This window comes from Trachemys scripta, chromosome 2 (genome assembly GCF_013100865.1).
Source record: "Trachemys scripta elegans isolate TJP31775 chromosome 2, CAS_Tse_1.0, whole genome shotgun sequence".
In the NCBI taxonomy this organism is placed as follows: Eukaryota; Metazoa; Chordata; order Testudines; family Emydidae; genus Trachemys; species Trachemys scripta.
Genome location: NC_048299.1, coordinates 127,025,988 through 127,047,167, shown reverse-complemented (window position 1 = coordinate 127,047,167; position 21,180 = coordinate 127,025,988). Strand labels below are relative to the sequence as shown.

The 21,180-nt window shown below is 39.7% G+C and overlaps 1 protein-coding gene across 4 annotated transcripts in view; it reads left to right on the top strand.

Moving 5' to 3' along the window:
• CTNND2 (catenin delta 2) overlaps positions 1-21,180 on the top strand; it is a 1,151,766-nt gene that overhangs the window by 755,873 nt on the left and 374,713 nt on the right. For all 4 annotated transcript variants that reach the window (XM_034761543.1, XM_034761542.1, XM_034761544.1 and 1 more), the window contains one exon: positions 5,902-6,154. In XM_034761543.1, coding sequence (XP_034617434.1) covers positions 5,902-6,154 — 253 coding nt within the window. The remainder of the gene's footprint in view (positions 1-5,901; positions 6,155-21,180) is intronic.

Genomic DNA, 21,180 nt, shown 5'->3' with positions numbered 1-21,180 from the left:
CCCTGTTTGCTAGTGCCTCTTGGTTGCCTAGCCTCTGACAGTTAAGGCCTTCTCTCCTAGGTCAGTCCTACCCCTCATTAATCACACAGGGGGAGGGTGTTCACAAGGCTGCTTGCAGCTGATTAAGTTGATCAAGGATGATCCAGGGAACAAAGGCTCAAACAGTTCCCAAACACACAATCCCAACTGATCCTATAAATTTAAATAACTACAGTAGGTGCTACTTCAAAGCAATTACCTGTTCATTTAGATCAGTGGTTTTCAACCTGTGGTCTGTAGACCTCTGGGGGTCCAGAGACTATGTCTAAGATTTCAGAAGGGGTCTGCACCTCCATTCAAAATTTTTTAGGGGGACACAAATTAAAAAAGTTTGAAAACCACTGGTTTATAGAAAAAGTAACTCTTCAAATGGCATATGATGGTTATATATGTGATGTTACATTTTCATGTAGTTTTGTTAACCTAACATGATGTAGGTTTTATTTATTTATCTTCTGATGTATTTAACGGTTCAGTTCTCTTAGGCATAAGTTATACAGAGAACATTTTCTGTGCAATTTGAAGGTGAATAAAACAGCAGAAACTAAGAAGAAAAATGGAGAGAACTGTTCAGCCAAACACTCAGAATAACCAGATTAGTATCCCTTTCATTTGAATACAGAGGGTATAAAGCATCCAGTTATTGAGGCTGTGGAAGAGCTGCAGGATTCAGGAACTGGAGAAGTTTATGATTGCAAAGATCAGGAACTGGAAGATTCAAGACACAGACAAAATGGTACTGTAAAGGGAACACAGAGGAGATAATTAAGAAACTGAAAATTGGAACAGCCTGGGCTATATTGTGTCCTGATTTAGCTTCAGGGAATTATGAGTTGATCCTTTTCTGAAACTCAAAGACTGGATATCTGCACAAGACATGGAGTGTACGAAGACAATCTATCTTAATCTGGAACTCGGCAATTTTAATTTATTATTGTACTTTTTTCTCTTTTTTTAGTTAAGATTTACGTTAAATGAGAGAATTTTTGTAGGACATTTGTTTTTAATACAGAATATGTGTGTTGTACCAGAAAATCCTAAACACACCATGGGAGAGAGCGCTTACAAATCAGCAGATTACAGCATCATTTGTTTCTTTTCTTTTCTATAAATTGAATTAAAGCTGATTTTTCATTTATTCCTCTAAAATTCTCTTTTTCTATCTGGAAAAGTTCTTACTTTTTTGAAACAGCATCAATGGAATGTAGTTCACCTGTAAATAAATATATTACCACATTCATTTTGAAAGATTTACAGGATGCTAGATTTGACTATTCATGTTTACTAGTCAAGTGTTCCTGTCAAACCCCAAGCTTCATGATAGCATTTCAAGCAAATTTTTTTTTTTTTTTTACATTAGTACAATTGCCAAAAATCTGTTGCTTGCACTATAGCTTCTAATTGGCAGTTTTGGAGGAAATGGAATACACATTCCCCAAAAGGTGATGAATGCAGTTTACTAATAAGAAGCAGAGTATATAGTTTGAATATTGTGCTGAATATTATGCAGAAACAATTTCTGATTTACTACTTGTTGTTCCTTAAATACCACCACAATGACTGTAACTGTATTGTTACAGCATCATTTTATGACCTCATAAAAGCATAATGGAAATAACTTCTGTTTAAAGAATATCACATTGTAGGACATATTTTTTTAAAGGGACCTCTATTTGGCACACAGAAATTTGTGTGTGTAAATTGAATTTGTACCCACACTGATCTGCAGGTAGACACAGTCAAGGCTTCTTTACATATGCAAAGTGTTAAAAACAATGCATTTAGAAAAAGGAAACTGCAAAACATTACATGCAACTATACAAAAGGCATTGTGAAAAGGACAAAGCAGCAAGAAAACATTTGTTCAATAAGAATATGAGATGGATTATATGATTTGTGAAGCAAAATGTTGCAAGATAATATCCCTAATTTATACAATAATATGGACTAAGTAAGTCAATGCATTCAAAAGAATGCAGCAGAGGAATCTGTATACATTTACTCTTAGCTTTGGGGGCCTGATCAGACATACCTTACTCTTTCCAAATTCTCTTTGAATGTTGTTGAATTCACAATGACTCTAGTTTCCATCTGTGGGAATTTTGACTAAACAAAATGCTTAGGTATGAGGCCTTAGGATCCTTTCATAAGATATACCTGAATTTTCATTCTAATATAAGTTTCACTGCACCAGTTTGGTGTTGTGGGAAGGACAGAGGAAGAGATGTAAGGTGCTTTCCTTTTCCTGTGATCCATACAACCAGCTTCAGGAAGTGTTCCACTCCCCCTCCCCAGGCCCCCACTAGCGATTAAGACCCAAGATGAAATAATAATGAGATCTTCATTACAGTTTCTTGATTGCCCTGCTTAGACACAGTTAATAGTTTGTAGGTGATGAAAATTGCACTTAGAAATTTCAGGATAAACCCACACTTCCAGCTCAAGATTGAGACTCTCACCTTTAGACATCATCTCTACATCTCAGTTAAGCAGCTCCTGTTGAAAATAACAGATAGGTATTTAGAAGATTCAGATGTGCCTTATAGGTCCAGATTATCTGTTACACTCCGTTTCTACTGAGTACAGCTTAAAGCAAGTACTATGCCCTAGCACTAGTGGAACTTAGAGCCCCTAAGGACTGGCCACTAGCTAGGGTTATCCGGAAGACCTCAGTCACGCCTCCCTATCAAACCTGTCCCTGCACCAGACTGTTGCTGGGAGGGAAGTGCAGGAGCTGACTGCTCTGGGGGATTACATTGCACCAGAAGATTCTCTCCAGCTGTGGAGTTACAGCCAGTCTGAATAGTGCAAATGGAGCAGAATGGGCCAGAGAATCTAACAAATAATGTTTACCTGGTGCCGTCACCCACCTAACTCCAGTGTAAGCCTTGGAAAATTTGGCCTGTACTTAAAGTGCATGAGCGTACACACACACACACACACACACATATAAAAATATAAAGAAACAAGATAGGCCATAAATGACAGATTTAATCTGAACTTTCTGGATCTTTATATTTCCTATTTTTTGTGACGATAGAAGACTCTTGGAAGTGACCCTGTAACTCTGTCTACATTGGAAAATGAACTATTGCTCACAAAATTACCTGACTTTAGTTTTGAGCAGCTCTGGGACAGTTTGTGGTTCCAAGCAGACCTCTTTGTTTTCAGATGAGCTTTACATTGTTTTGGGGGGTTCATTCATATCCAAAAGCCAAAGCAAAATTCAGGGGGTATACGAACCCACGTGATTTAAAATCAAAGAAAAGAATTGCACAAACATCCCCAAACTGAAGCGTCTGTGTTTCAACCACATCTACTTAGGCCCACCTTGAACATGTGCCTACTATTCCTTACTGGTTCACTGGAGACCTACCATAGTTGAAAAGAAAGCAGATCTTAACAGGAATTTCTTTAAAGATATGTTTTATCTAGTCAACTATTGGTCTTATTCTTTCATATTCTAACTACCACGAGTCTGTGTACATTATAATAAAATTCAAAAGGAAATAATAGCTTGTTAAAATGACATAATTATGAAAATGAATCAGAATGAGTCAAAAAGCATGTAGGTGTTAAAAGTGTGACAACTAGCTTCAATTCATACAGTTGCCTTATTGATAGCAACACAAAAGAGAAAATAAGATGGAAACAAAATAAGTATCAAATATTTTTTTAACATTTTATTGAACTGTGTTGCAAGAAAAAATAATGAAATACATGGGACAGTGTGGCAATGAAGGGCAATGAAAGACTGCCTATGTGGCAATGAAAGGCCTCCTTTTTAGCAAAGTTATTACTTAGAGCTTTTTGCAACACTCCAGATTTCAATGAGAGATCAAAAGTTAACAGCAGTCCCCATGTCATAATTCCAACTCCTAAATATCGAGATCTTAATGCAGTTCATCGCTCTATTTCTTTAATTTCTACTTGTTATTTTTACTACTTTTTCCTAACTTCTGCTTTTTTGACTAATTTTCTTTTTTCACGTGACACTACATTTTCTTTCTCAGTTAATTTTACTTATTCCCTGCTATTAAAACTCTGCCACCTTTTCTGTATCTTTTTAATGTAATACTGCTGAGCCCAGGAATTTTGGTTTGGTTTGTGAACAGAGTTTTCAGTATTCAGATACAGTTATTGCATTACAATTGATCTCTCTTTGAAACAGAAGTTTATTCTTAATATATATATGTTATTCATTAAGGAAATATACAACATGAGATAAAAGACAATATCAAAGCAAGATTTTTCTTTATTGTATTTTCATATAGACTTACATAACTTGATAGTATTGTATTTTTATGTCTGTTAACCACCAAATTTTCAATACTATGACATCATAACTGTTATAACATAAATTCTGTGATTCAACTCACTGTTCATATACATCAAAATGAAAAGTACAAAAAAAAAAAAAAAAGGAAAACTAATAAAAGACAGAAAGATACTAAACAACATGCTCTGTATCTTAACCTTGGCAAATACTAGTGTTAGATGGGCCCTATCATACAAGCACTATTAACTACTTTTTGAGTATTGCATTTTTAATTTTTACATATACTGAAATATGAAACCCTTAAAGTTGTTTCATGGAACTTAATGAAGTATACAAATTATTTGTAATTATGCATCTGAAATGTAAATATGCGTATCAAAAGAAATGACAGGGAAAATTATTATGAGATCTGGAACTTGAGGATGTATGTTCACCTATAGACCTATGATTTTGACGTAATCAAATGATCCTGAGCCTGGACCCATTGCCATTTATGGAAGAACTTCTGTTGCATTTGATAAGAGCAACATTGGGCACATAATGAGCTCACTTACAGTGCATTTACTTTTTCTGCTGCTCAGAACTCTCTCATAAACAGGAGTGGCTTTTCATTTGTACTTGTTTCAGGGCCAGTAGGTCATATAGGAACTAATCCTACAGTCCTTACAACAAGAATCTAGTTGACATCATCAGGTCTAAAATTGCTGCTGCTAAGAACCCAGTACTCATGGCATATTGAAGTGTGCTCTACTGTAGTGGTGTAATAAAAGGATAATGGACTATGAAGCAGACTAACAAGATTTTTAAGGTGCAAAATCATTGAGTCACTTTAAATCTATTAGTTAAAATGCTCTGAACTGTTGATACAATAATCTTGTTGAGTACATTTCACTACCATTTTAGACTGGTAGAGACAAATGTGCATAGTGTAATTCTCTTTCAGGGTGAGGTAGCGGATAAGTGAGTCTTGTTTATAGTGATATCAATAAAAATTGTTAATGCAAGCAGGGCTGTGTGTTGAATATTTTACCGGAACTGGGACCCCAGAAGTGGGATGACAAGTAACCTCTATATTTTTTTAATCTTTAATAGTCATCATTTTCAATCCAGACCTTAGAGCCTGGTTCTGCTCTCCTTTGGTGGGAGTTTTAGCTGTGTAAAGACTGCAGAATCAGACCCTTAGAGCTGTTGAAATTTAGCTCGACTACTCCCATGCTCTTCTCATGATACATACAAAACTTGCATTGAGATTTTGCTGCTTGTATATTTTTTTTAACTTCAGATTAACTCATTCTTGAATATGATGTAAGCAATTCAAAGCCCATCTCAAAGAAGTGTTTCTACCTAATCTCTGTGTAACCATTTTAAATAGCATGCCACTCATAGACTAAATAATATTTAGAATTTTCACTTGACAGTTATTTACCTCACTGCTTTCAACTATGACAGTGTTGTTCTTTTTTTCTCATTCTTTTCGAACCCCTGTTTATATGTGTGTATTTTTTTCCTCTGCCTAGACCTGGTTAACCATTTCTGTGAACAGGTCCTCAATTTTTTACTTTGTCCCTACTTTCCTGTCGTAGCCCCATCTTCCCCTGGTGTCGACTCCGTACCCTTACAGCGCACAGGCAGTCAGCACGGCACACAGAACGCAACATCGACCTTCCAGAGGGCCAGCTATGCTGCAGGCCCAGCCTCCAATTACGCAGACCCCTACCGACAGCTGCAGTATTGTCCTTCTGTTGAATCACCATACAGCAAATCTGGGCCAGCCATCCCACCAGAAGGGACCTTGGCTAGGTCACCTTCCATTGATAGCATTCAGAAAGATCCCAGGTGGGTGAAACCTTATTTTGTCTACCGTTACATGTTGATAAAGAAGGGTTATAATTGCAGTCTACTTCTTGTATTTCAACTGTGGTGTATTATTGAAAAATGAAACAAAAATTGTGATTTGTCCTATAAAAGATTCTTTGTTTAAATTAGAATTATCTGTTTTAATGCTTTTTTTTAGCATACTCTTGTGAGCTCTCCTTTAGAACAAGATGGCCTTCAGTACATACATTTGTCTATCCTTGCTAGGGCCACCATGTGAAATACTATGAAAAGAATTATGCTGAGACTTTGGCATCATGAGTCCATGAATCTTAATTGTGATGGCTCAGGTTTTTCTATTCAAGGAGAAATTTTGTTCTTCTGTAAATGTTTAATAATGTGCAAAGTGGCACCTGAGTGCTAGGCTATGAGAATAACAGTGATTGAGAGATAGAACATGCTCAGGTCTATATTTCATCTGAAGATACTGTATCTAAGCTCTGCCAGTACATGACAGCAAAATGATTTGCAGTGTAACTTTCAGTAAATGATTATTGCTGCCTACAAATTTAAAATGTAGAGCCTCTTCTCTTCACAGAAAATATTGGCTTCTATGACACATACGCACTGTGTGGTTGTATACATATAAACATAAAATATAGTCATCATTGCATTCTCTAGGTATACTGGAAATCAAAAAGTATGTGCTTGATGGTAGCATTCTAAGGGGTGAATTGTCCTCAGTTATGACAGTAACAGATGGAGGTATTAACAGCACCTCTTAATTGGATTGGTTGTTTTTGTTTGGTTTTGTGGTGCAAAGGATCAGTAATTTTATGGGGTTTTTATGATTCTTGTAAGTTAAATGGCTTTGAAGTTGAAATCAGACTCTTGAGAAGTTACATAATTAAGCTTTTATTCACAAATATTTGACTTCTTAAAATCTGTATTCATTTGTACAGGATTTTCTGTGGTAGATATTGTGATTTTGTTGCATGGTATTTAGCAACAGGAACACCCAAAAATGTGTCCCCAACAAGGTCATTAGGGAGATGTTTGACCAACAAGATACATAAGATATAATGGCAAAAGTTTCCTTCTTTCAGTATAGAAATGAACGACTCATAGCCTTGATAGTCAACATGTACAGAGTGCAGGCTATCTGTATTGTAACTGCCTCACTAGTCCAAGAGGCCAACAACAGATTAATTTCGTAGCATATCAGGGACACTACTGCTTCTAGTACAGCTCATTATGCTAGTGACCCACTTCTCATGTGGGTATAGCTGCTGTCTCCTTATCCTTAACTCTTGATGCTACACCATATGTTGCAATGAGGAGGAGACAACAAGCACTGTGTGTTTTAGGTTTTATATATATATATCTTCGCACACAGATAAAATATCATCACACTAATATAATTTACCCATCTAGAAGGTCACTAAATTCTGACACTTGTTCTATGGTATTGAATTCTTGATGGGGATAGAAGGACTTTTGCATGCAACAAAACTTTGCCTTGTAATCATACCTTGTTAATGCCATACAAAAGATGTACAGGGACTTGAAATATAAGAGAAGAATGAGATTGATTGCAATAAATACATTTAGGAAAAATATATTGGAATTAAAGGCATTCCTCCTTGTGCTAAAGGAAAGCATATGTACTATGTTATGGTAGTGTTGGACATATGGTTTAAAAAGATGTAATCTTTGTGGAAAATACACCATTATCACTGTAATGATGGAATGATCAGCACCTGCATAGGTTATATGCTAGCAAATGTCAAACTTGTTCCTTTTGTAAAATGATTTTGTTTACTTTTGCTTGGTGCTCTAGCCATATTTTCCAGACCGTTTTGTTTCTCTTCTCCTTCCAATGTAATGCATGGAATTATATGAATACTAATTTCAATAAGAATACAGGAGATGGAATATTGACATCCACAGATGTAAATAGAACTTGGTAAGCTTTACACAGAAAGAAATTGGTTTATCTACCATTTTTCATTTCATGAATTAATCATAAACAGGCTGTGATTTTTACATTTTTTTTTTTTTTTTTGGTAACAGGGATTTATATTGTAGCTTACGCACATGTATTTCATGTTGTAGATTACTACAGAGCTACTGACTGCAGCTATTGCTTCAAGTATTTGTTATCTGCATATTCACAGATTGTGTTATTTGGTTGGTTACCTGAGTCACATGGTAGTGTTCTGAAAAGCAAATTAAAGGGGGAGGGGAGAAGTACATATACTTTCAAAGCCAGTTGTATGGATTTTACTCAAACAAATGTTTGTAAATATTTTATTGTAGTAATCGCTCAGCTCTAGACCTAAATTATTTGTAAATAGAAATGAAAGAGTGTGACATCCTTGAGTAAAAGTGTTCTGGCTTCAAATAGAAGTCAGTCTTATGAAAATTAGCTTGATACACCAAGTAAAAGATTATTACCCGATTTTTTTTTTTCAACTAGTCTGGCAAGAAGGAATCAAAGTGAGTTAAAGGTGGGGAAAAACTCAATTTTTCAAGTTAAAGTGATTAATTTAATTTGAAGGATGAAGTTCTGGCCTGTTTTACACAGGTGGTGGTAGAAACAGGGGTACAAGATGAGGAGGAATGGTGTTGGATATCTCTCCCCAAGCAACAGGAACTCTCACAGGAGCAGCAGATAATACAGACCCAGCACCCCCTTGAATTCTATGCACAGATCCGGTTTAACTTCCATGAGTAGGATTCTAGAATCTCAGGAATCACTGATAGGCTCCTTGCCACTAATAGCAGCACTAGAACAGGGCATGTAATTCTCCTTTAGCAGCAATGGTAAGGAGCACTGCTGAGCATGTTGTGTCCTGATCTGTAAGAGGTATATTCCACTGCATGGGAAAAATGCCTTACTAAGCTACCCCTATTCACCACATTACCAGAAACATATTGACAAATTGGAGGGAGTTTAGAGAAGAGCAACAAAAATACCAGGAGAGTTGGACAGATTGATTTATGAGGAAAGGTTAAAAGCTTGAATAAAAGAATAATGAGGGCAGAGAGACAAAACACCCCAAATACTTGAAGGAACACTGAGAAAAGACAGAAATCATTTAACATAGTACACAGAGGTATTATTAAGAGTAATGAATGAAATTAAGAAACAAAATTTGGGCTGAATATCAAGAAAAGCCTCCTGGTGGTGAGCTGTGTTACCCTGTGGAATCAATTCCACAGGGATATTGTTTGGACTCTTTGAAGCTAGACTGAACGAACACCAGAAAATGTATTGTAGGGAGCAATCTTCCATTGCTCAAGGGATAAACTGGATGATCTAATAGGTCTTGGACTTCCATGACACTGTGATCTATTGCCGTGGTAAGAAAATTTGTGATCAAATGAGTTTCTGGTACTAAATCTGTATGATCTGTCAGATTTGTCAGTGGGTCATTAATGGACTAAACTAAAAAAAAAAGAAAATTGTAAAATCTGGCAGAACAATATAGTAACAGCAGCAGTCATGCTGAAAAACAGTTCAGCAATACAATCAAAACTGACTTCAAATAGAATAAAATTTAATATCCCATAGGTATAATGTACCATCGATATATTATCCATTTCCATGTCATAGTGAATGATATTGTTATGAGTTTTTACTGTTTACATTTTTATAGTATGCTGTTTTTAATAAATATGTTTCAAACAGTATCTTTAAACACTGGAAAATCCAATGAACACACACACAAATGGTGTGTTTACCAAAAATACTGTACTTTCTAGAATACTCATAGAATGATAATCTGAAAGCTCCCTTTTTATGACTTTTTAATTTTTTTCCCCCAGCACTTTCTGGTGAAAAAATATGACAACTAAAGTAGATAATTTAAAAATGTAAATAGCATTAAAAATACAAATAACTGGTAGTGGTACATTACTTTTTTGAACTGTCCAGGTAGAAATCAGCATTGCATAATTATGCCAGCTATTGCATAATTTAAATTTTATATCCTGAGGCATTCCTGCTGTGCTTTTACTTTCAAAGTCAAAGTTCTGATTGATTACCTCTGTTGGGGTTAATTTCCCACCACACAGAGAATGAAAGCACTGACTCACTACCTTCAAAGTTCTTAAATCATAAGCCTCTCATTGTACAAAGGAGAAGTAGGCTGAAGCAAAGCATCCTGTGTCCACTATGAAACATCAAAACCCATTTTGCATCACTTTCTGCAAAGAGCTGTGGTATATTTTCAAACCTGTCTTTGTAAAGCTTTCTTTTCCCTGTAGTAAAAAGAATCTCATTATGATAAGTGGCAATTAACATATATGCTTCAATAAATGTTCAATAAAAGTATAAGACATTGGCTCTTTAAGATAAACTGAAATATTTCTGCAGGAGTCCTTACAGCATATTTATTTGGTTTGTTTTAAGGATTATCATAATAGTAACAGAATTGCTTTACTATAAATCTTTATAATAGTGAAAGGTGCTTATTACAGTGTTATTAGAGAGGCCAGGAAGAATATAAACGTCAGTCTGTGTGTGTTTGTGCAAAAAAAATTATTCTGTGTGTGTGTATGTGTACATTTTTATTTTTAAAAATGTATAAGGCAGTGTGATATACTTGTGATAGACAGAAATACGAAGCAGGCAGTACCCCAGGAACTTCCTTTTCCCTAGTAACACTCCCCATTGCAAGGATGTCCATTTGTAATTTTTTTTCCAGCGTTCCTTTCCCAACCCATTAAACTGGCAGAATCAAGTAGCTGTAGCCCTAAAGTGATAATGTTGCAATTGACGGTGCTGGCTGTATCTTTCTCTCTTCCAACAGGATATCTATTCTGTTTTCCCTTTCTTATTGCTGAGGTGATGGCATATCCTCACAGGCATTTATCAATAGTCATCTAAGTGCAGAACAATGAACCAATATGAAATATTAAAATTAAAGGACGATCCAACCAACCCAAGCAGGCACAAAATTCAAGACAATTGATATGGACTCAGGGCAAGCCTCATGTGCTCACCCAAACCATCCCTCCAAATGAAAGGGATGGGTTCTCATTTTGCATATAGAATAGCCATGAGAAAGGGTAACAGATATAAAGCAAACAGAAAATGGGGGAAGGGGCAAACATAGCTAAAGATGAAGACTGCTGATATAAATAGGACTTATATTGTGCCCTAAAAACTGCAAACATGGGATTCCAGCAACCTGCTTGAAGAGAGTGCTCCAGAAGCAACAACTCCTGACCAAGAATGTCTAGCTTCCAGCTTGGTCAGGATTACAGGAGAGCATCCCTTCCCAGGCCTGTAACTCTTGGGCAAAGATTTAGGGAGATAAGGGGGTATTGCCCAAGTTCCTGGGATCTAGATTATGAAAACTAGCTTTATAGAACACCAAGACTATGAATTGTGCTTTTTTGTATACTGGAAACTGGTGTAGACTGAAGAGAGTGGTTGTAAGTGACCTGAAAGGGTTAGGGCCTGGGGAGGAAATGGGTGACATATGTCTGACTCAGGTCACTGTATGATAAATGTGGTTCATTGTTCAACAGACTTCTTTCTATGTTAGATCTTTATTATTCACTACATAGCCTGACACACACTGTTTATCAAATGCATTTCATTGTGTGCTACAGAAAAACCTGAAGTGCACTCTAAGAAAGAGAAAAGTTTGTTTTTCGTAACTCATGTCATACTCTCAGTCTTTACTCTATGACTGGATTTGTTCTACTGATAACACAGAATTTTGTATGTGAGCCCTTTGTTAGATCCATCACTCAATTTTGTTGACATCCCACCTTTAAAAGTACTCTAAATCCCATCAGTACACCAACTCATTATATTGTAATGGTTGGACATTGTAATTTCATTATATTATAGTGGCATGGACCTTAGTGACATATTTTCTTAGTCTATAGTGTGTAATTTTTAGGTAGATGATGTCCCATCTTATTAATATCTTGCTGTTTGATGTGAATGTTTTATTTTACATCTTGTTAAAGGCATAGTGTTCTTATTTATCTCCTTTGTTCCAAAGGTGGGAGAAAGCACAAGGCCATGCATAGTATTATTACCAGTGCAGGATAGCAGAAGGGTGATAGTGATGCAGGTAGTAGTAATGAGCCCAGAGAGTATATATCTGAATACCCTGGCAGGCTGGAATGGCTGTGCTGGGAGAAGTGCTAACTTACAACCTTTGAACAGGTACAACACGGGATGTTTCCCTACATTTCACTCAGACCTCTGAAGCTACTGTGCCTTTTATCAGCATAATACTTCCAGGCACCTGCACTTGGATATTGCACTTCATCCCCCTCTCTCATCTTCCTCAGCTCATTTTAGGCTTGTGTGAGCCATAATCAAGCTCCTAATAGTTAATAGGCCATAATGTGATTTTGTCTGTGTTAGCCACACATGTCCCTCAATATCCCATGGATCACCTGCACACTTTAACAGGTGCAAACTCTGCACAATGCCTTTCTGTGATGAACAATACAATTCTAAAAATTTGCAGTTCTTGTCAAGTAAATAATATGTATTTTAAAAAATATGAGCTAATATTTAAAATATTTAAAAAATATGTACATGAGAGAACAGCTTAACTTCAAAGTGCATTTCTCTAATGTACTGGCAAAATAAACTGCCTTTAAAAAAATCTCTGTATTACCTCTCTGCTTTAATTTTCTCATTTTTCTTGTGCAAAATGAGGATAATAGTAGTTACCTTCCTCACAGAGGTGCTGTGAGAATTAGTTATTTTATAAAGTGCTTTGAAGATGCAAAGCCATGTTCTGCTCTTACTTATGCCTAGGCCACCTTCACTGACAGTATGGCAAGGGGTGGTGTTGGGTCTGAAGAGATTTCTTCAGTTAGATCTTCTGCTGAGGAAATGAAGGGGAAAATCATGTCAGTTGCTAGTCAGTTATTTAAAATAGTCAATGCACCTCCTTGTCTGACAAAGCCTCATAGTGAGAAAGCAGGATGATCAGCAAGTTATCTTCAGTGCCTATACACAAAAATGAGAAGCCTGGGAAATAAGCAGGGAGAACTGGAAGTCCTGGCACAGTCAAGGAATTATGATGTGATTGGAATAACAGAGACCTGGTGGGATAAATCACATGACAGGAGTACTGTCATGGATGGATATAAACTGTTCAGGAAGGACAGGCAGGGCAGAAAAGGTGGGGGAGTTGCATTGTATGTAAGAGAGCAGTATGACTGCTCAGAGCTCCGGTATGAAACTGCAGAAAAACCTGAGAGTCTCTGGATTAAGTTTAAAAGCGTGAGCAACAAGGGCGATGTCGTGGTGGGAATCTCCTATAGATGATCAAACCAGGGGGATGAGGTGGACGAGGCTTTCTTCCGGCAACTAACAGAAGTTACTAGATCACAGGCCCTGGTTCTCATGGGGGACTTCAATCATCCCAATATCTGCTGGGAGAGCAATACAGTGGTGCACAGACAATCCAGTAAGTTTTTGGAAAGTGTAGGGGACAATTTTCTGGTGCAAGTGCTGGAGGAACCAACTAGAGGCAGAGCTCTTCTTGACCTGCTGCTCACAAACCGGGAAGAATTAGTAGGGGAAGCAAAAGTGGATGGGAACCAGGGCGGCAGTGACCATGAGATGGTTGAGTTCAGGATCCTGACACAAGGAAGAAAGGAGAGCAGCAAAATATGAACCCTGGACTTCAGAAAAGCAGATTTTGACTCCCTCAGGGAACTGATGGGCAGGATCCCCTGGGAGAATAACATAAGGGGGAAAGGAGTCCAGGAGAGCTGGCTGTATTTTAAAGAATCCTTATTGAGGTTGCAGGAAAAAACCATCCCGATGTGTAGAAAGAATGGTAAATATGGCAGGCAACCAGCTTGGTTTAACAGTGAAATCCTTGTTGATCTTAAACACTAAAAAGAAGTTTACAAGAAATGGAAGATTGGACAAATGACCAGGGAGGAGTATAAAAATATTGCTCAGGCATGCAGGAGTGAAATCAGTAAGGCCAAATCACACTTGGAGTTGCAACAAGCAAGAGATGTTAAGAGCAACAAGAAGGGTTTCTACAGGTATGTTAGCAACAAGAAGAAGGTCAAGGAAAGTGTGGGCCCCTTACTGAATGAGGGAGGCAACCTAGTGACAGAGGATGTGGAAAAAGCTAATATACCCAATGCTTTTTTCGCCTCTGTCTTCACGAACAAGGTCAGCTCCAGACTACTGCACTGAGCAGCACAGCATGGGGAGGAAGTGACCAGCCCTCTGTGGAGAAAGAAGTGGTTCAGGACTATTTAGAAAAGCTGGATGAGCACAAGTCCATGGGGCCGGATGCGCTGCATCTGAGGGTGCTAAAGGAGTTGGCGGATGTGATTGCAGAGCCATTGCCCATTATCTTTGAAAATTCATGGTGATCGGGGGAGGTCCCGGATGACTGGAAAAAGGCTAATGTAGTGCCCATCTTTAAAAAAGGGAAGAAGGAGGATCCGGGGAACTACAGGCCAGTCAGCCTCACCTCAGTCCCTGGAAAAATCATGGAGTGGGTCTTCAAGGAATCAATTCTGATGCACTTTGAGGAGAGGAAAGTGATCAGGAACAGTCAGCATGGATTGACCAAGGGCAAGTCATGCCTGACTAACCTAATTACCTTCTATGATGAGATAACTGGCTCTGTGGATGAGGGGAAAGCAGTGGACGTGTTATTCCTTGACTTTAGCAAAGCTTTTGATATGGTCTCCCACAGTATTCTTGCTGGCAAATTAAAGAAGTATGGGCTGGATGAATGGACTATAAGGTGGATAGAAAGCTGGCTAGAACGTTGGGCTCAATGGGTAGTAATCAATGCCTCCATGTCTATTGGCAGCCGGTAACAAGCGGAATGCCCCAAGGGTCGGTCCTGGAGCCGGTTTTGTTCAATATCTTCATTAATGATCTGGAGGATGGCATGGACAGCAAGTTTGCAGATGACACTGAACTGGGAGGAGTGGTAGGTATGCTGGAGGGTAGGGATAGGATACAGAGGGACCTAGACAAATTAGTGGATTGGGCCAAAAAGAATCTGATGAGGTTCAACAAGGACAAGTGAAGAGTCCTGCACTTAGGAAGGAAGAATCCCATGCACTGCTCGAGACTAGAGACCGAATGGCTAGGCAGCAATTCTGCAGAAAAGGACCTAGGGGTTACAGTGGATGAGAAGCTGGATATGAGTCAACAGTGTGCCCCTGTTGCCAAGAAGGCTAGCGGCATTTTGGGCTGTATAAGTAGGGGCATTGCCAGCAGATCGGGGGACGTGATCATTCTCCTCTATTCGACATTGGTGAGGCCTCATTTAGAGTACTGTGTCCAGTTTTGGGCCCCATACTACAAGAAGGATGTGGAAAAATTGGAAAGAGTCCAGCGGGGCTGGAGCATATGAGTTATGAGGAGAGGCTGAGGGAACTGGGATTGTTTAGTCTGCAGAAAAGGAGAATGAGGGGGGATTTGATAGCTGCTTTCAACTACCTTCAAGGGGGTTCCAAAGAGGATGGATCTAGACTGTTCTCAGTGGTACCAGATGACAGAACAAGGAGTAATGGCCTCAAGTTGCAGTGGGGGAGGTTTAGGTTGGATATTAGGAAAAACTTTTTCATGAGGAAGGTGGTGAAGCCCTGGAATGGGTTACCTAGGAAGGTGGTGGAATCTCCTTCCTTAGAGGTTTTTAAGGTCAGGCTTGATGAATCCCTGATTGGGATGATTTAGTTGGGGATTGAGCCTGCTTTGAGCAGGGGGTTGGACTAGATGACTTCCTGAGGTCCCTTCCAACCCTGATATTCTATGATTCTATGAAATGTTGGGTGCTGCTGTCAACTATTTTCTGATAAGTCTGTTTTTTGTGCTCTTAGAGGTAATCCAGGGTCCAGTCATATCCCTATCTATGCTTTTATGCAAACCAGAAGGAAAGGTGTATAAAAAGGTTGTGTGTTCCTAAAGATGAAGATGTAAATACATAAATCTAAAACTGCAAGAAATCCCACCCCCTTTTCTAGAGCAGTGTTTTTCAAAGTTTGGGTTGTGACCTTAGCGGCTCTGGTCAGCACCGCCGACCAGGACGTTGGCGGTGCTGCCCAGCTAAGGCAGGCTAGTGACTACCTGTTCCAACACCACGGTGCGCCCTGGATGCGGCTAGCAGCAGGTCCGGCTTCTAGGCAGGGGGGCCATGGGTCTCCACGCGCTGCCCCCGTCCCGATCACTGGCTCTGCACTCCAAGCTGTAGGGGGGGCAGTGCCTGTGGGCGAGAGCTGCGTGGAGCTGTTTGCGCATCTCCACCTAGGAGCCAGACCTGCTGCTGGCCGCTTCCAGGGTACAGTGCAGTCCGTGGTGCCAAGGAAGCCTGCCTCTGCACCCTGGCTGCACCACTGACTTGGAGCTGCTGGAAGTAAGTCCGTGCCCCAACCTGGCGCGCCAATCCCCTGCCCCAGCCCTGAGCCCCCCCCCCCCAACCCGGAACCTCTTCCTGCACTCCAAACCCCTCATCCCTGGCCCAACCCCAGAGCCTGCACCCCCAGCCCAGAGTCCTGACCCCCTCTCATATCCCAACCCCCTGCCCAGTCCTGAGCTCCTCCCACACCCCATACCCCTCATTCCCAGCTCCGTTGGGTCACGGGCATCCACAATTTTCTTCAACTGGGTCCCCAGAAAAAAAGTTTGAAAATTACTGCTCTAGAGCACTACCTAGCTACCCTCATAGTTCTTCATACTTCATATCCTCATACTTCTTCACCTTCCTTCAGGCCCCTCACCTCCTTAGATCTCTTTAGGGAATACGAAGGATGTTTTGTTGCATCTCTTTGGGGGTCCACTGATCTTCACCTAAGGTCATCAGAGCACATCAAGCGGCCCCTCTTCCCCACAGGTTTTCAGTCTGCTGCCTGTTAATGGATGTTGCCTCTTTGATTTAATTTAAGATTCGGGATTGGGGCAAGGAGATATGAGGCCTACCCCAACTGGGTATCGGTATTCCCACTCCCAGTGCCAGCAGCTCATCCAATGAATTAGGTCAGAGACACCTCATAATACTTAGCATTGTAGCTAGTGGTTCCTTAGCAACCAAGCACCTAGTAGCGATTGTTGCTATGGTTCCCCCAAGAGTTTCTACAATTATTATGAGATGTTTCTGTCCTTTTACTTATTTTTAAGCCACTTCAACACGAGTGCTTTTCCTTCTAATGGATTGGGGGCTGCAGTTGTCTTTACCAGGCACCCACTAAGGATGCTCCTCAAAGGGAGTGGACTGCCAGAGATCCTGGGAAAGAATGGAAGGGGTGTCTTGGCCCAACGAAGGGAGAGGATGAGGCCATTGCCCCCCTGAAGCCATCTAAGGTAAAGATATGGAGAGATGGATCTATGCAAACAATAGCAGCTTTGTAATGACTCATGAGTAAGGCTTCAGAGTAGCAGCCGTGTTAGTCTGTATCCGCAAAAAGAACAGGAGTACTTGTGGCACCTTTGAGACTAACAAATTTATTAGAGCATAAGCTTTCGTGGACTACAGCCCACTTCTTCGGATGCATATGCATAAATCCTGGTTTTCTTAATTACCCTGGGTCAAAATCTCAACTTGGAATGTCTAAATTATTCAGTTCCCTAAATATGGGAACCCACATTTGAAAATGTGCCTCTGAGTCAGACTGGCAAAAGCACATATGCATCCGAAGAAGTGGGCTGTAGTCCACGAAAGCTTATGCTCTAATAAATTTGTTAGTCTCTAAGGTGCCATAAGTACTCCTGTTCTTTTTTCATGAGTAAGGCTTTGATTTAGTCACGGAGGTCATGGCAGTCACAGATTCTGTGACTTTACCGGACCTCCGTGACTTCTTCAGCTTCAGCTGTCAGCAGCTGAAGCTGTGGTTGGAGCCTGGCTGGGGATGGAGCCGGGGCTATGCTCCCCGCATAGCCCCACAGTGGGGGCCGCAGCCGGGGCCGTCCGCCCCTGCCCCACGGTGGGAGCTGCAGCTGGGATTGTGCACCTCTGCCGTGGCTTATACGGTTATTTTTAGTAAAAATCACAGGCTCCATGAATTTTTGTCTGTTGTCTGTGACCTGTTCGTGAGTTTTACTAAAAATAACCATGACTAAATCTTAGCCTTACTCGTGAGCCAAGGCTGAAGTTTATGGATGAAAACAATACCATTGGTTTGGGGCAGCTATTGGATTAATTTCATAACAGCATTTAAGCAAGAAAACTTTTTAAATTTTATTTGTAAGAATTTCTTTTTATTTTGAAAAAAGTATGTATTGTAAACTGGAGATTGTGTGGTATGGTGTCACAGGGTGGCTTGCCTGTGGGCTGGAGATCCTGGACCTAAGCCAGCCCTGATTACAAGATGAGCCCACTTGAGAGGAATCAGGTGATTCCAACATAAAATACAGCAGGGAGCTGCAGGGTGAGGTGTGGCAGAGAGAGGAGCACAGACTGCCTAAGGTAGGAAGCCTGGCAGCAAGCTGGCAAGGCTCAGGAACCAGGAGACTAGGTGGAGTGGGGGCTGGTGGAAGGAGTAGCTACAAGGAGCAATTTTGGTTGCGACAGAGCCCTGGCCAGGCAAAGCCTGTGAGTGGGAGTTAAAGAAGAGAAGATGAGCTTAACAGCGCTGTTTGTTTTGGACTTTGGAGTTCTGCTTTTGGTTTTTTGGTTTTAACTGTTGCCAGACTGGGGAGCACTAGTAAAGAGTGAATTAAAGGATTTGCATTTACAAGGTTGCTGGAGACAGAGTGAGTTCTTAGAGGGGCCTGGATGAAGTGGAAGTAGAGGCAAGTCAGCCATGGAGAGAACCCTAGTCACAAGGGGGTGCTCAGGAGTCAGTAAATGGCCACCAACCTACGTATGGTGTAAATGTTTTTTGTTTTGTTTTGTTTCTTTTTTACTCAGTTATCCAGGTCATTTCTGGTAAAACCTTTATCTCACACTATACCATCCTATATTTTGTTCATGTGAGACATTTCAAAGAAAAGAGGCTTGAGGGGTTTATTATCATTTTCATTACTACAGTTATTTCTTTCTGTCCACCTATAAATCCTGGTTTTCTTAATTACCCTGGGTCAAAATCTCAACTTGGAATGTCTAAATTATTCAGTTCCCTAAATATGGGAACCCACATTTGAAAATGTGCCTCTGAGTCAGACTGGCAAAGCACATCAATTGTGTACTTGAGCCACAAAGTAAGGGAAAAATGATTCTTGAAATAAATATAAAATTGATTTTCTATACATTAGAACAGGGGTTCTCAAACTGGAGGTCGGGACCCCTCAGGGGGTCGCGAGGTTATTACATGGGGGGTCGCAAGCTGTCAACCTCCACACCAAACCCTGCTTTGCCTCCAGAATTTATAATGGTGTTAAATATATAAAAAGTGATTTTACTTTGTAAGGGGGGTCACACTCAGAGGCTTGCTATGTGGAAGGGGTCACCAGTAAAAAAGTTTGAGAGCCACTCCATTAGAATAATGTGATTTTGAAGTTTGGCATATTGTGAGCTGCCTGGGTTGCATATGCGTGTTTATCTCACAGTCAACTTGGAAGACGTTGGACCACAAAACTGCTGTTTGTCCAGAATTAACTACAGCAAGATCTGGACCTTGGATCACTGTAATTTCTCAGCTCATGATATTACCTGATCCAAATTGCCATATGTCAAAGAAGAAAATGGTTCTGTGTGCTCCAGATTGTTTTTATTTAAAAACAATAAACCCCCCAAACAAGATTTTAATCGTGGAAGTAATCCCATATCAGAAAAGGATTTATATTCAACCTAGACTGTGAGCTTTTATGGGGCATACCTTGCTCCTTGATTGGTACCCCTAGGTACTACTGCAGAAATAATATGATTAAATACTTTTCCAGATCCTTATCGGGTACAGCTGAAATCTCGTGCGAATATGCATTTTTATGGAATTTTGGATAGTTGTGGTAATAGTAAATAAACTAAATAAATGCAAAGCAATGAATATTACTATGTTTATCAAATTAGTTTTCTGAATATGTGCAAAAATGTAACATGTTCGGAATTACATTGTTGTGATGAACATTTGTCTCTAATAGATGAGCTGGCTTGATGATGGCATTTGGCTGAACTTTTCAATGGGAGTAAAAATAAATTAGTTTTTTTGTTGCCACCAAATTATTCCTATTTGAAGTGTTTAAACTTTACAAGGCTAAGAGGTTGTCTTTCTGGATTGCTCTTATAATATTGAGTAGCTTCATAATTTGATCATCTTCAAACCCACTTTCCACCCTCTCTTTCTATATTATTTTAAATAAAGTAGTTTCCAGAGGTAGGCAAAACTAAAATTAGAGCACTGTTAAGCTTGACAGTTGCTCTCTCTCTAATTTGGGGAATTAGAAAAGTAAAGGAAGATCACCGCTTTCATTTAACAAGGTTAAAAAAAAGTTTCTATCACATTTCTTTGTGAAGAGAGAGTGGGAAATGTAAACAAGTATAAATTGATGCCAACCAACTTCCAGGCTTGAAAGCAGTTTACAGCAGAGCTTAATTTCTGCAGTGGAAAGTTGGGGAGGGGGGAAGAAATTGGTAATATGGGGAGAGAGAAAGACACAATTAGCAGGCCTATCCAAAAATCTCACAGCCAGATTTTGGAGTATGAGAAAGCAGATAAAAAGATAGACTTCTTATATTCAGTGTGACACTGGTCCATGGCTATAGACCAGGGGTAGGCAACGTTTCAGAAGCGGTGTGCCGAGTCTTCATTTATTTACTTTAATTTTAAGGTTTCGTGTGCCGGTAATACATTTTAACGTTTTTTAGAAGGTCTCTCTCTCTATAAGTCTATATATTATATAACTAAACTATTGTTGTATGTAAAGTAAACAAGGTTTTCAAAATATTTAAGAAGCTTCATTTAAAATTAAATTAAAATGCTGATCTTACACCACCAGCCTGCTCAGCTCGCTGCCAGCCTGGCGTTCTGTTCACCTAGGCCGGCAGCGGGCTGAGTGGGGCCTGACCTCTGAAGCCCCCCATACCCTCAGAAGGGTGGGTGTGGGGGGGCTTCAGGGGTCAGGGTAGAGGGCTGGGGGTGTG